The sequence below is a fragment of the Clavelina lepadiformis genome, chromosome 8 (assembly GCF_947623445.1).
Source record: "Clavelina lepadiformis chromosome 8, kaClaLepa1.1, whole genome shotgun sequence".
Classification (NCBI taxonomy): domain Eukaryota; kingdom Metazoa; phylum Chordata; class Ascidiacea; order Aplousobranchia; family Clavelinidae; genus Clavelina; species Clavelina lepadiformis.
Window position 1 is genome coordinate 7,185,719 of NC_135247.1, and position 16,875 is coordinate 7,202,593.

The 16,875-nt window shown below is 34.8% G+C and overlaps 1 protein-coding gene across 1 annotated transcript; it reads left to right on the top strand.

Annotated features, from left to right (window-relative positions):
- The first annotated feature begins 10,109 nt into the window (after positions 1 to 10,109).
- Positions 10,110 to 13,633, top strand: LOC143468985 (peptidyl-prolyl cis-trans isomerase B-like). The gene is made up of 4 exons (XM_076966490.1): positions 10,110 to 11,406; positions 11,537 to 11,768; positions 12,641 to 12,757; positions 13,104 to 13,633. Exons 1-4 carry the CDS (start codon positions 11,173 to 11,175, stop codon positions 13,325 to 13,327), a joined length of 807 nt encoding a protein of 268 aa, XP_076822605.1. The 5' UTR covers positions 10,110 to 11,172; the 3' UTR covers positions 13,328 to 13,633.
- Positions 13,634 to 16,875: the final 3,242 nt, after the last annotated feature.

The following is a 16,875-nucleotide window of genomic DNA, read 5'->3' on the forward strand; positions in this document are numbered from 1 at the left end:
CTTTTGAGTGGGACTAAGCTTACCCTATGCCAGTGATGCGTTAGCGCAGTCAAAGAATGAACGTTTAATTTCAACCTTGATTTCGTAAAAGCCGTCCGGTCTTCAAGATTTGCATTGTTTACTATTAATTTTACCATCGCGTACACTTCATCTTGAGTTATTGCTTTGTCAGAAAGCATAAGCTACACTCGTCGTCAGTGATAGTAATTGCAGATACACCGTTTGCAATCGAGCACTGCTTGCTTGAATATAAGAGCCGGTTCGTCGGCAATAAAGCAGCTTGTAGAATTTTGGTATAGATTTTTGTCGTGATGACGTTTTTCAAGGTTAAGGAAATATTTAGTGTTTTTCGTCGAATTCAATCCATTTCGCTCTGCTGCGTATCATTGCGCCTTGAGTACGAGTTTCAATTAATTCACCTAAGTCTGATTTGTCAACTCTTTTCAGCAAAAGTTTCTATCGCTATTGACCCGGCGTTAACTAATCTAGCACGTGCATGCTCCAGCTCCATTTCAAAATCGTTTTGTGTTTTATTCAGGTCATGTTTCTTTTTGAAGGGTATTTTATTGAAACCACTTGACTTTAAGGCGTCCCATCTTACATGCATGAGCAGATGCGTGACCAGGGTGTTGCTACTTAGAAAGTTACACATTTCATTTTTAATATACATATCTCACAAAGTTGAAGTCATCCAATAAAACTGTGTTCAATTTCCAATAGCTACGCCCTTTAGGAATGTGATCAAGTTCAATCGATAAAGTAAAACTTATATGTTCCTATCAGCTGCTTATTCTGCTTGTGGATAGCACATGGTCTGCAAAATCAAGGAGCGTTTTCAGTACTGAGCTTGAAAATGAACGAAGTTAGTCAAGTAACTTACAACTCTACTCGTTCAATTAATGCACACAACTCTAGTTAGAGCAATAGAAACTAAAGACGTCTGATATTAGAAAAAGCAAACGGATACGTTATAAAACCTTTTATTAATTTACTACTTGGTGACATATTTAAAGCAAATTACATGTGCCTTAACTGCATCTTGCAACGTGCATGTTGTTTGGCATTATGAGGAGATAAAAATAAGCATTAAAAGTCAAAGGCAAAATTTTCCAAAAATGAAGAAAATGACTATTTTAACGACAGTAGCTCACGCAGCACATTGATAAAGATATGCGGTTATAGCTAAGGAGAATGGGTATATGCGAAAATTGAATTTAGTTGTATATAAGGTTTCATTGAAGTTAGATTAAGATTAAAAGGTAGATTTAGGTTAGGTTTAGGTTACTATAACATTTATGTTAGGTCAACTAGAAACTGTTAGAAAAAAATTTAAACGCATTATCTTTTAGGGTGAAATAGTGGCAGCCAAAAGTGAAACATCAGATTAAGTTAAAATCAGAGTAATTTGAAGGCATGAATTTGCCACAGTGCTTACAATATCAATCAACTACAAAACGCGTAATAGCAGAAAGAATTCAATTTATATAACTTACTACTACAAAGTACAGTAAGTATTCAGAAAATTTTTAGTGTTTTTTTTTGTTTTGCACTGGTAGAAGGTTATCTCGTGTGAGCAAACGATATAAAATGACAAAGTTTAGTATCATCATGAGTATCATTCCGACAACACCGATGAACCACACTGTAATGCTGCCTTTCTGTAAGTCATTCTTGTCGCTTGTGAAAGAACAAACAATCATCCAGACCAACGTCATCATACGAAGTACGAGAAAAGTCGATATATTTGTCAAACTGTTCACCCTATATATGGTTGAGTCCTTCGACACGCCGGACATATGAAAAAGTTGTCGTATGTGAAGAAATATCGTATTGAACTCGCAGGTCAGCGCCATTACCAGATAATTGTAAAATTTGATGTACATTCCAATTCCCACAAAAATAGAAATGACGATGACATGATGAATGATCACCGGCCACGCTCCAGAGAATTTAAAAAATCTTGCCATTTCTATCATGTCGTGAGTAAAGTATCCCAAAGACATAAGCGGCGTAAAACGGGCCATCCCAGACACGGTCACAGATGTCATATGGAAAGCAAGGTGTGGGTCCAACCAGAAACAACAAGCACAACAAAGAGTAACTATCGACGAATGGATCATTGAGCCCAAAGTGTTAAACCAGAGCTGGCGCTTATGAGGTAAAACTCTTCCGCTAATGCATCCGCATCTCTGAATCAGCAAGCTAAGTCCATAAAAAAACAAGGCTGACACCGACACAATGGTAATATTTTCTACACTTTCACCTTCTGGTCGCATGACTGGCATGAAAGAGCCGATATGATCCATCTGAAAAAATTTCGGAATAGTCATAAACAGCTGTGCTAGGTAACGTATATTTTTCGCCATTGACTGTTGGGAGAAAAAATTGTGCTAACTTTGCTAGGTTACAACATAGGCTAATATAACAAAAACTTGCTCGAAATTCACAAACAGTCGATGAACAAATAAAAAAGGCAAAGTCTCGAGGGTTTGAAACGTAGCCTACATGATATCAACTATACTGTGGCGCTCAAACGATGAAAGGAAAGCAAACTACATTATCAGCGCAATCAAATACTTTTATCACGTTTTGTATGATAGGATAGTTTTCACCTTTGGACTGAAAAAAGTCTTTGTTCAACTTAAACCTGGCAATGATTCTTCATCGCTCGAGTCGTGGCTACCGATCTAGCCTTTGCGCAAGTTCAAATTGTCAGACATTATTTATTTGTTTTTTTTATCGTATTGCCCAAATCAGAACCGTTCACCAGGTCCACTGATCAGACGTAGGCAGTACAGGTAGTTAGGTATCGTAGTAGGATTAACATGAGCATGTAGTAGTAGGAGTATAAATAGGTATGTATAGAGTATAGATAGGTACATAGGAGTAGAACAGGTCCACTGTTCATGAACAGCAGCTTGGGGTTATATTTCACCAACAGCAACCAGTCAATTACTGAACAGTAAACAATAATAATACCGTGCTATTTGAAAACAACGGGCTGCTGTGCAACAATAATATACGTTATGACCCTGCCTCTAAATCACTAATCGCCAACTACATGACGTTACCAATAGCAGAAAGCTACTAAAAAACAACAGGCTGTGACTGGTGAGGTCATACGAAAAATTTAACATGTGCACAGCTAAAACTGGTATTGTTTCGGTAACAGCAAAAGAAGCTCTTAATTAAACTTGCTTAATTTGGGTAAACCTATTCAATTCTGCACAAAACGTTTGAAGTAGGCAAGCGAAACCAGCGCAAAACATGCCAATATGAGCGAAAGGAAAAGATTGTTGCAGCGTGAGTTTCTGCAAAGCATGCAGTTTCTTGGAGTGTTGAAATGAATTTGCTGTAAGTAGCAATTACTAGCTGGTGCATAAGCCTAGTGCGAGTTTTCTTAGATTAATGTCTTGACAAATGACAGGTTAACATATTAAACAAGAACGATGTCTCGAGTTTCAAACACGAATAGCCTACTGCACGACTTGTGTATTGAAAATGTTGCTGCTTGTCTTTACAGGCTCTGCAGCCGCATCTTCTCTATTACTTCACTATCATTGCTTAATAGCCTATATTCAGTACCATAAGGTGCTTGTGACTAATGTTGCCATATCATACATAGTACACATTTTGGGCTGCTGTACATAAGTGATCAGTTAAACGCCCTTTCCGCTTTCACGAATCTTCTTCCTGGCAAGACGTTTCTTGGAAGTCACAATTTTACCAGAAATATTGTGGGTTCGAAGCTCTTTTTCACAGTTCCTGGTTAACCTACCTTAAATGTTATAACATAGTAATCTAAACCTAACCCAAGCCTACCGTCTAGTCTAACGTCAACTAAATCCTAAGTAACTAAAACCATAGCTTTTTGCGAGCCCATCGTCTTTATCCAACAGCTTTATCTTGAACGAGCTGCACGACCTACCTACAGTGAAATAGTCACTAGCTGTTAGTAAATTATTCTAAACTTCGGCATCACTGATACGCCTTAGATAGCTTTGCTTATAACCACTATATAATAGTGTCAATCATTACATTAGTAAACACACTTCTACAGTCAGGTTTCTAGTCACTCGCATTTGGTTAACAAACCGATATCTGCTTGTTCTGATGTTCTAGTTAATCTTATACACCTTAACGTAGCATTATGCATTTTCGTCTTTCCTTGGTTACAGCGACGTTAAAATTTGTATCTACTGGTGGACATCTGCAGTTTCGTAAAACATTAGCAGTAACATAGCCTTGTGCAAATAGTGATGCTATCAGGCAAACTTGTACCAAAATACCATTGATATGCTGTAATTCTCCCATTTTGACTACACCTCATGCAGCAACAACGAAAACAAAAGAAAACCCATAAAACATAACTCTTTTGCCTGCATATTAACAACTATCCGACCATCCCCGTTGTCCGAAAGACATAATCCCAAATGATAATATCCCGACTACTTTTATAACTTCCCACCACTGTATAATAATAATAATAATTAATCATTGCATAAATAGAGCAATTTTTGGTAAACATGATTTTAGGATTGTTTCATGCGGGACACTGCCCATTATTGAAATTTTTTTCGCGAATATGTAGAAGATCTAATAATTATCGCCAATACTGATATGACTACATGATATACATTGTGGCTTACAAATCACCATGCGGTCTGCGTTAAACGTCATTTCCTGTCAGCACATGCTGCGGCTTAACTACGTGATGCTGCGTGATTGAGTTTATAGTTAATGATAACCGCGCTTTTCTAAATCTTTGCATGACAAGGTGTTTCCGCAAAAAATGTTGTATACTAAAGTATACGACTTTTGGTATGTGTAATACAAGACAGTGGAGTAATAACAGAACACACACGGAAATGTTTTGTCGCGGAAGAAGCCTTGCCTCCAACACCAAAATGTATTAGCCATACCGAAAAACTATATTCTACAAACACAACACGCTTGGGTATCTTTTCATGAGGCCGATATTCTCTTGTGCAACGTCACGCTACTTTGCTCGCCTTGATTCAATTCGTCATTGCCATAAGCTAACGGCCGCAGGCAAACGTTTTCGAATCTGTTCCTTTGCACGAACAGCCTACTTCCTCTCTCGTATACGATATAAGTCACAGACTTTTTGTTGAACATGAATAATAAAATATGCAAAGCTTTACTATAATCACACCATCAGGGTCACAATTATTGTTTACAATTACAGACTGATTAACCCAGAAAAAAAAATATGTAAAGTTTGCTTCTTTTTCGTTAACTGAGTAATTTTCCAACTGCTGACAGTCCAGATAGATGACTTTCTTAAAGGTTGGTACCAAGCGTATTATTGAAGAACAGCGTTACCACTACGACTGTTTTCTGCGTCTGTATGCTTTTGTGCCTTGCATGAGCAAAGGCTCCGGTTTTAAAGTAGTGTCTACACAACTTACAGCCCTGCACTAACCACGACGTTCAAAGTGCGAAGCAACGCTTTTCAGGTCTACAGCCTACCTTTGAAACGACGGAAATGTATATACCTCAGAAACGACAAACAAAAGGGCTGACCATAAAGAATCTGATATCTTTTGCGCAAACGTCGCAATGTGGCCTTTGAAAACAAACAAAAAAGATTGGTTTACTCAACAGACTGTGCTACATGTCAGACCAGTAGTTCCCCGAAGGTATACCAGCAGCGAACGCGCAATGGCTATCCAACTGTGAAACGCTTGGAGAAGTCATACCTCGAAAGTTATTTTGTTGTGTAATCGCTTTCCAGTCTTGTACGTCAAATTTGTAACCGTTAAGTTTGTACGTTGATAATAAAACATTCGACTTTTTGTAGGGAAACCATAAATAAAGCTTAAGTTCTGCAATTTTACCAGCAGGTTCGAATGTGACCTCAAAAATGTATAGCTTTACTTCTCTGGGGTAGGTTTGTTGAGTCAGACCGCTGTTTCTGAATCATAATCATGTGTTGCAATATGCAATTTGAAACAGAATCATTATACTTTACTCCATTATGTTTTTATCGACTGTCAGCCAAAATCTGTTTTATTATAAACTTTACACATTTTAAAATACATTCTAAAATAATTTCGTTGTCGTAAAAATCAAAATTTAATGTACAGTCACCATATTTTTCTTAAAAAGTGTGGGACTTATGTTTTTAGCTCCGCAAAATAACCGATAGTGTTCTGATATCAAGCTCATAATATCGCACGTGGATGTTGTGGTTAAAGGTATCTTCTGCCTTGAGACCAGTGGCGTAGCGTAGGTCTTGAAGGGCGTAGGCCCATTTTCAGTTGGATGGGAAACAGCGTATATTGTGTCGTAGATTGTGTCGTGTTCAGGGGTGGTCAAAAAATCCTGCATAGGTTCGCTCCATCCAAAATGCGTTGTGCGCGAAAATTTCGGGTTTTTGCGCTTCAATATAAAATGCATTCTTATATTTATACGAATGGTCTATAACAGGGGTGGCCAAGCTGCGGCTCTCGAGCCGCATGCGGCTCTTTGAGCCTTTAATTGCGGCTCTTTAATGAATTTGCATTGTTGAATTAGACATGCATTTTCCCGGTCTAGACGAGTTGTTTGATCAGATTATGAAACAATGCGTTCTATCACACGTAGTAACAATGGACTCATTGTTAGTAATAATCAAATTACACTCCAAAAAGGATATTATTGTACAGAAGTGTGCTAACTTGTACACTGTAGTTAAGTAAACTGTCAGTTTGAAGCTGTACCTCAGGGCTGACCTAGTTTTTCTCAGGCTGACCATAATTGCAAAAAGAGTTGGTGAAGCCCAGGTGGAGACTCATAGTATCACCACGCAGCACTAATGTTTATCAATAGCTACACTTCGTTGTGAGTGAATAAATTCGTATTTTTTATTGTGTTTGTGTTGCGGCTCTTTTAAAGCTCGAATTGGTAATATGCGGCTCGAGCATGAAGCAGGTCTGGCCACCCCTGGTCTATAGTCTACTCTATACGATGGCTGCGGCAATTTACGGTGTACGATTTTTAAACGTCGTATTCAACAGTCACACAGTGTAGTACAGTAGGTTTTCCTCATGACTTTCTCGGGCTATAGCCAAGGTTATATCATATGCGTGGAATCGTAACCCAAAAAATACGGACGCTGTTGTGGAATGACGGGGTAGGTTACCAGATACCACTTCTAAAAAATGTTTGTTTCAAAATTTAACGTATAATGCTTCTTGTAAATTTTTTTGGTTTTAAAGATTCAAACTGCCACATTTTTAATGAAAAGCTTATAAATGGATTTCCTTCTGTTTAGCATCAACAGGTGTAGACGCTTTCAAGAAAAAGTTAACTAACATAATATAATATTTCTATAAATTGACTAATTTTGTGCCGAAAGTGAAGTTCAAACTAGTTATGTTTTTAAAGGCCGTTGTTAAATTTTTTGAATCCCACCCCTGCAAACAACACATTGTTATTTTCGAGGTAGGGTCAAAAACTTTAGTAAAATTAGCAACATGCGTATACGTCATTAATTATGCTACCAAACCCAAGGCTATGATGATTGACAAGAGACACACAAAATTTTTGTTGGTTTTGCAACTTTTTTAAATAACTTTTACTACTTTTGCTTTTTTATTAAATATTCTTAATTTATTCTGTTAATTAAAACAAAATTACATTACCTTTCATATTTTTGCATTTTTAGTTTTAATTTTGTGAAAACCGTTTTTAATTCAAAGAACTTTCTACAATGTTTGGAATTTTTTTTAATTTTAAAAATTGTTTCCAAAAATTTTTTTTTAACTTTATTTTGGTAAATAAATGTTTTTTGTGTATAATTATTTTAAATTTACTTTTACATTTTTTTTATAATTTAATTTTTGAAAACCTTATTTAAATATATTATTTTGAATTTAAAATGCTTTTAAAAACTTTTTACACTGGGGAATTTTTTTCAAAGCAAGTTTTTTTCTCTGCAGACGCCCTACGAAGCCAAGGAATGCCATCAGACGTTTTGTCACAAAAGTGTTTCCATGTTAGAAAATATATTTTAGTGTAATAGGAACTAGACCAGACTTTAATAGGTTAGTTAAGTTTTGTTGCTGAATGCAAGGTGGTAAAAAAATCTGTGATGGAGTTTGTATGCTATAACGAAAAATTATGGTTAAGTATTGGCCTACCATATTTTCATCGCCCAAAAAGAGGACAATTTCGCCAGCAAGTACAATGCAAATAGATGTTTACGTTTAAAGAACTTATCATATCTTTTTGGATAGTTCTACGCATATGCACAAGTAATACATTAAGCTTCAAAATCATTACGTCCTTTTCTGAAACAAGGATACTTCTGTCACAGTTCATCAGAAAAAACAGTATTTCTCTTTGGCATTATTGCTTAGCTTTATTTAGCTTTTATGGTTGTCTAAATTAAATCAATGATACGAAAAATGATTAGACCTCATGCTGTTGCCAAAAAGTCATTTGACTTGACTTAGGCCTCATGCTGAAAATTCACATAAAAATATAATTGTGTTGAAAATATAAGCAAGAAAACGCGTAATGCAAAAAAAGGGCATTTGGGCAATTTTCAATGTCCTCGAAGGACAATTCATTTTTCTTTAGAAAAGAGGACATATGGTAGCCCTAGTTAAGTATCACTTTTATACGTGATAAGATTTTTTTCACACGCTCAGTATATCATATAATTAAAGCCTATTTCAATCCTCTGGTTTTTTATAAGTAAATATTTGCGACTTTGTTGACAGAAACTTTACCGTTCATAATTTCCAGGTCGCAGTCGTGTGTATTTACCGTACTTGTGTAACAAAAATTCTCTCATTCATGAAACCAAGATAAAATTTCACGTTTCTGATGAACCGCAACACCCTTAACTGTGAGTAACTATACATACACTGTGTAGCATCGTCACGCAAATAAAACAAACCGATCATCTTTATTAAGCCTCATTTAATTGCTCACAGCCAGACACCAACAAGCTTCCGTAAAAGGCAAGCACAACATTTATATTTATCAAAGGTGTCAAACACAGTGATAAAAAAAGATAAGAACAAACGCTCCAAACACACAACATAGTAATGAATGATAAGCTACTGGAGGAACAAAGTTCGTCACGTTTGTGCTTGTGATATTCCACGCCTTAATTCTATAACAGGATTAATGCATTAGAGACTGCAGTATAGGGTAACCCTCGTTAAGTTTTATGTATTACAATATTTAGTTATGATTCTAAAATGTTTCTAATGATTGATTTTATTGGTTGCTCTTTTTCTCCACATTTTATGTTTAGACCAGATGTTTTGTTATTTCAAATTGCTTTTTTGACCTGTATGCCTTCTTATACTGAAAATATTATTCAACATAAACTGCACCTTACAGCGTACATATAGTTTACGTTTCATAAATTTCTTGCCATTGGTTGAGAATCGAGATAACAACAGCAGCTATACGAACAAGAAGGTCGTATCTCTTACCCAGCAGCTTATTAATATCATATGCTCGCATTTACAGTTTTTTAATTGTTTGATCAAATTATATTTTGTAATCTGTTTTTGACTCGAACATAAATTTGTAATGATGTAAGTACTTTCATGTATAATGAAATAGTTTGATAAACATTGACATTAGATTTAGATGAAATACTGTTAGAAATGATATAAACCTAATTCTTATACTTTTTTGTTTTCTTGGACATATTTTGCGATAATTCTATTCAACTTGCGCTGTTCCATTATGTGTTCTTTTAAAATTCTAACATGTGGCTACTGTTCGGCTAAGGGTAAAAAATATTTTACTGTAACTCACTCAAAAAAATTATCAACAACACTTGAAAAAATCAATAATAGCTGCTCCGCACTTCACGTTTTCCGTTGCTATAAAGGGTCGCCATATGAGATATAATAAAGATGTAAATTATGAAATAATTGTGCTCTTTATGGCAATTGGTCTGCAATATAGTCGTATTGTATCAACTTAATTGCTTAACAGATCATGAAACAGCGTCCAATCAAAATATGGCACGCCGATAAGTCGACGTCATAGACATTTTCAAAGATACACTGATGTGTCAATTGGAACATAAGAGTGCCAGCGTTAAAGCTATTCGGCATTTGCTTCAAATTTATTGAAGAGTATAGTTGCCAAATGAAATTTAGTATTACAGACAATAAGCTACTTAATTACAGATTGTGAAACTATAAACAATTTTAAAGAATGTGAAATCTCCTGCAGCAGTATAGAATAAAATAACGTGAATTTCACCATAATATACAGAATTATCTTGGTATTCATAAACACGACACGATTAGGTAGAAATATTAAACAGTATTACTACTAGTCAGATTACATAACGATAGCATAGGTATCTATTATATCAAAAGTAAGAAAGGAGATATAAGACAGGATGCAAAGTTGCAAGAGAAAACACCTCGTTTTACCTAATTTTGTATAAAGGTACTCTTTATCACAGTTTACTAATACAGTCTCCAAGTTTATATTCAAAAGATTATTCCGGTATAAAGAAAAGCATTTATTGATTTCTTGTTCATAAAACAATGATTTTTGAAATACAAGTAATTGAAATATAGAAATGATAGCTTATAGACTGTATGGATTTTTATTATTTTTGTAAATAAAAATATCAATTTTTAGTTCTTAAATTGAAAAAATTGTTTTATCGATTCAATTTAGTAGGCTATAAATGTAATATGTACTCTGATGAGTGCTTAACCCTTTACTGGTTTAGGGCAAAAGAAATCTAGCCAAACGCAGAGTGCGTTAATTAAAATTGAGTATATAGGCGTATATAGTAAATTTTATATAATTGACAAGCCTAAAACAAGATTGTATTGTAGTGGTACTATACTACGGGGATTTTAAGTTTTACAAAGTCTAAGTATAAGTAATAACTTTCATTCTGCCGACTTCGTTTCAAAAACCGGTAATTTTTACAGTTTTTGCATTGTGATTATTTATCTAAGAAAATAAAGTCATCCAGCAACCTATTTTGTGACTGTCACCACAATGCAGAACGTTTCTATTTTTGCAGTACCATTAAAAGCATTTTTAAACAAACCAAAGGTTTCAGAATTGCTTGCAAAAAATCTTAGTGCACTGTCTGTCTGTCTGTCTGTCTGTCTGTCTCTTTCTTTGCAGAATTCTTATCACTAGTTTATATAACCGTAAAAAATGGATAGGAAGTCAATCGTAATTCTTATTTTGGCCTTGACCCTTTTTGGCAAAATTGGGGCTGCTGATTCTTCAGAAAAAGAAGGTGCCGGTGACGACGCAGGAGAAAATGTTAATGCCGAGGCTGAAGCAAAAACAAACACTCCAAAAGATGAAAAGGAATATAACGACAGTACTAAACCAGAAGGAGATGCAAATTCGAAAAAAAAAGAGTTACCAGATACTATAAACATTGTAAAAAATCTTTTATTTAATTATATGCCTAGGTTAAATGCTGGTGTATTGTTTTTGTACAAAAAAAACCTTCCAACGGTTTTTTTTCAAAGAATTTTTACAACCATTTTTTTACCTTTGCTATAAACAGAATGGAAAAGAAATTCCTATTGAGAGAGCGGATAGAACAATTACTTCAAAAGCAACCTTTGAAGTGAGCTTCGGGAAAGAAGTGATTGGAAATATTTCCTTTGGACTTTTTGGGAGAACATGTCCAAAAACAGTTCGAAACTTCGTAACCCTTGCTAACCCTAACCGACCAAATGGGGAAGGTTATAAAGGAAGCAAGATTCATAGAATTGTGAAAGGCTTTGCCTTTCAAGGTTCGTAAACTTTTGTTGTTGTTTTTTTTAACCCTTGGATTTTTTAACCTTTTTCCCTTTGGTCATGAATGTGGTGAGGACGAAAAAAAATTTAAGTTGCTACTATAACATGCACAAATGCAAGAGAAAAAATTATAAATGCCAAAAACTTAATACACATACATAAAAAAAAACTGGTAGTAATTGCTTGATAACATCCACGACCAGCACTAAACCGAATTTAATCTTTTAGAATTAAGCTCTTTTTCCAACATCGACTTTTTTTAATAACTTATTTCCTTATTATTAATAGTCTTACACATTTGGTGGTACCCCTTTCTCGTAATATCAAGGAAGGTATTAATTTCAAACTATATGGTTTGGAAACCCTTGTTTAAGCTAATCAAAATCAATAGGATTTTGATTGCTAAACAAATGTTATAGAAAAACTTTATTTGCTAAACTTCTAGGGAGTTTTCCTTATTGAGCTATACTGACTAATCACCTACACTTATGGAAACTTATTCCATTCAGAACGCGCTAGCTAGCCTACCACTTCTACCATATCTAATACATACCCAAGTCATGAAGCATATTTTTTATACATTGTGACGTCATTATGACTGCCATCTTTGTCATATTAGGAGGCCACATTTGCGACACAATTTTGGAAATAACTGCTTAACCACTATAGCCTACATATTCTTAAAAAACCTTTCACCAGTATGTTTACTGGCAACCACTTTTTGATCTAAGGCCAATTTTTCTTTGGACTTGCCGCTCTCGTTAACCATTCCCTTTACATACCTGAACTTTACAACTCACAACGAGGTTGTAATCTCCAGATTGTCAAGCATTGTTTCAGATATTGCAATTTTGGCTATATTTTCTAGGAGGAGATTTTTTAAACAATGATGGAAGTGGAGGCTGGAGCATTTTCGGAAGATACTTTAGAGATGAAAGTTTTGCAATAAAGCATTTTCCATTTTGTCTGTCGATGGCTAATTCAGGTATAGCTCTACAATCTTAAAGTGCAACACTAAAACAATAAATTACGTTGTGAAGTTATACAGTATCTAAGTATTATTCATGGTGCACATAGAAAAAGACTCCAATCTAGACGACTTAAACTATTTGATTTTTCTGCGAAGTGCAAAGCTAATTAGTTTCGAGGTAAAACAGTTGCGGGTATGTTCCCAACAAATTATATTTTTATTTTCAACATGCTTTACCATTGCACTCCCATTTTTATCAAGTTATTTGGTTTAGTTAAAGCAGTACTAAAAATCTGATAAGGTAGTTAAGTTTAAAACAAAATCTTAAATTCTAATAATATCATTTTTTTCAATTAACCAGGACCGAACACAAACGCTTCCCAGTTTTTTGTTCCCGTTATACGAACCTCATGGCTAGATGGCAAGCATGTAGTATTTGGACAAGTCATTGGTGGTCACAAGGTGGCGAAAAAGATAAATGATGTAAAAGTGAATAATTATGACAGACCCTTCAGACAGGTGTGGATTTCTAACACCTGGGTCGAGGTTTATAAGAAGACAACTTCAAGATCTGACGAACTTTAATGACTAATATATATCGTAGTCCTTTTGTCCCGGCACAAAATATGTACAACTGTCCTTAGTTTTTTGGCCTATTTTGAAATTGTGCTGAGATCGCAAACTGCAAATTACAACGTCGTTACTCGTAGATTATATACATCGTTGGATTATGTATTTGGAACTGATTGCATTTTAGGTAGATTGTCTTTTTAAGTGTCAAGTAGGCTTTCAAAATGTTTCGTTTGTTTTGCGCATAGGCAAATAGTGCAACGATACAAAGAAGTACAGTTGATTAAAAGCTTACTAAAAGCAAGTGGCCAAACATGCAACAGGTTTAAGCGACCATTTTATTTAGGGCTTTATAGCAAAAGTGTTGAAATCTTTAGAAATTAGTTGACATATAGCCTAAACATCTATCATAACATATACATTTATTAAGTTTAGATATTTTGCTTATTACTAATTTCCCAAATATAACTTAACAAACAACTTATAAAGGCTTATAACATTGCAATTTTGATCCATCACATTATATCCATATAAGCAATTGACAGTACGCTAAAATCAAACCTATATATAAAGTATAGAATTATAATTTCTTTTTTAATTGTATTGTGAAAAGTTATATAGGCTATACGCAACAATTGGTAATGTTAGAAATTTTAATTTACAACATCATTAATTTCTTGAAATTTGAAACCCACATGATGCATGGAGGTTACTCCTCTATTATAGCGACATTAAGTTTCGGAAGAGAGAAAAAAGTCGCAGTTGGGTCTGTCTATCGTATGTTAAGTTGTCAGTGTAACTATACTGAATGATATGTTATAATATATACCTGCATGTGCCCCACCGGCCACCATATCGAAGTATAATATGACACTTTACAGTAGTCTGTGTAAAGCCTACTGAAAGGACTAATAGAAAAAACCTACTGCAATGATGAATGCCCAATAGAAAACAATAACTTATACTTAAACTGATATTTTAAATATATATACTATTGGGAATTTTAGGGTTACTTTTGATAAAGTTGATAGATTTCAGTGAATTATGATAATCAGGTTGAACGATATTAAAATTAGATTCTTATGGCCCTATAAGACATATTTTTCTTGTGACCTGAAAACTCAAATTGTCTATATATATAGGCTATAACGAAGTTATCGACGAAGTGAAAATGTTAACCACCATGGGAAAAATATCATCATTACGCAACATTTACGGTAATTTTAATAAAATTATTGCAAATAGCCTACTCTTTGAAAGCTGGTATGAAGTCAGTTGCCTAAAATCAAAAACAGAGAAAAATGAATTACCAGCCAGACCTTGTTTCCATTATATAGCCACTTCCCATTATAAGCCATTTATCAGATTGATTGGTTTACTGCTTTATAAGGTGATGATAATGAATAACATGACTGGACCCATGTTCGTATTTATTTATTTATTTATTTATTTATTTATTATTTAAAACCAATTGAAATATATAGGTTATGTGCGTTGTAGTGTACAGTCATGCGTGCGAGAATGTTTCAATATGTATATTGTAGTAGGGCTACCATATGTCCTCTTTTAGGGGAATTTGTCCTCTTTTCTAAAGAAAAATGAATTGTCCTTCGAGGACACTAAAAAGTGTCCAAATGTCCTCTTTTTTGCATTATGCATTTTCTTGCGTATATTTTCAACACAATTATATTTTTATGTGACTTTTCGGCATGAAGCCTAAGTTAAGTCAAATAACTTTTTGGCAACAGCATGAGATCTAATCATTTTTCTTGTCATTGTTTTAATTTAGATTTTTAATTTTATCATTGTATACGGAAGTGCCAATATGGAAAGATCTTAATATAAGACAAAAATAATGGACAAAAATGAAAATAAGGACATTTCTTAAAAATAAGGACGGTATGGCAGCCCTAGTTACAGGCCTTATACAAATAGAATGCATATATGGCTCAAAGTGAAGGAATTCTTCATTGTGCGTGCGTTTTCCTGAATCGTGCTGTGTTTACGGTATGCCCAGATTGCTGGTATTTCTTATCAGCACGGGGTGTTTACTATTTTTATTTTATTTTGTCTGTTTTTATGTAGGTTATTATATGGGGAAATGTTCGACCGATCAGGCCAGGAAGTCGAACCGCAGTGGAAAACGGTATAGCCTAACTCTGGTTTAAGCTTAATCGGATGCACACGTTTATTCCACTCCGGGTTTAGGTTCCGCAAGTTTGCTAATATAAGTTTCGTTTCGGGTTCAAATGTCTTCATTTATCTAATTACTTCTTAAATTTCCTCAACTACACTGCACAAGAAGCATATTTCTGAAAAATAAATCGGCCAAAGAAAATCGCAGGAAGTCTCAGTTTTTGGACTTTGTTGTGACGTAATTACCGCTCATAGTTATGTTATGTCATAGATAAGTCAAGTTGCTTGACGACATGTTGCTGCTGCTATTGCTATTGCTTTCCTTGTGCGGTAGTCAACTGAAGTCAGAAGTGTAGGTCATAGGAATTTAACCTATGTCCAATTAAGCGTCATGTGAAGAAATTTTCCACGTAAAGCACTGTACAGTTGAATAATACTGTGTAATTGAATAAATTACGATTGTTTTAAAGATAAAAAATCCGGTAGCCTAATCATTTGCCTCGGTGAAGTTATAGTATTCTTTGGACCGCATAGAGCCATAGACTACCCGTCAAACCAGTGCCGTACTGGTTGCCGTGGTTGGGCTATAGCTACAGGTTGTCACCTATCAAGCTATTGGCAGCAATTAATAAATGCAGTTATAACAGGTACATGCGTGACATACAGTAGGTATTGCTAAACTAATGAATTTGCGAATGTTATTTGTGATTACCTATGACATGAAAAGAGACTTGATCTACGTCATACTGACAGCCAATTTCGCAATTTTCTTTTGCTTATAATTACCTAACCAAGAAGTATTTTCCAAATCTACAGTACTTTACCAGAATATTCAGTTAGTAGCGTTCTTTCATATAAGATCAACTTGTTTTGTACTTGACCCTCACTTTAAGATCTAGAAGAAAAATTGAGCTTGATGCATGGTACTATCCCAATCAAGTACATATACTAACAAAAATATTTTAAAACTCGTTTAGAAATTTGATGAAACAAGAAAAGAAATAATTTTGTGCGGTCTTACACTTGTAACATAATTGTGAGGGTTGATACGTGAGTAGCCACCGTCGATAGAGGGCAATTGAGCCGTAAAACTCCTTTGGTTATATGACTTCTCAGAAGGGGCTGTTGCCGAGCATCACAGGCGGGCAAACTAAAACCAATCCGTCGTTTATTTGGCGATGCAAGACTGTGTCCTGTATCAATTCGGGTTCTTGAAAAAAGTCCGCAAGCAAGAATAACGCGTAAACCGCAAACACGACACTGATTACTGCTACGTAAGTGATTACAAAACAAAGATGGCACTGTACGCCACACATCCCTATAATTTTATGAATTTAAATTTTCAAATTTAAAAAAAAAATACTTTTCCGAGATTAGTCTGCTGTTTAGTAGGCTAGTTGTGAAAGTAGGTATATGCCAACGTTAGT

Excerpts from the sequence above, each read along its gene's own strand:
- LOC143468985 (XM_076966490.1), top strand. The coding sequence starts at position 11,173 with ATGGATAGGAAGTCAATCGTAATTCTTATTTTGGCCTTGACCCTTTTT. Across the intron at positions 11,407-11,536 it reads TACCAGATACTATAAACATT|AATGGAAAAGAAATTCCTAT; the intron begins GTAAAAAATCTT and ends TGCTATAAACAG. Across the intron at positions 11,769-12,640 it reads GAAAGGCTTTGCCTTTCAAG|GAGGAGATTTTTTAAACAAT; the intron begins GTTCGTAAACTT and ends TATATTTTCTAG.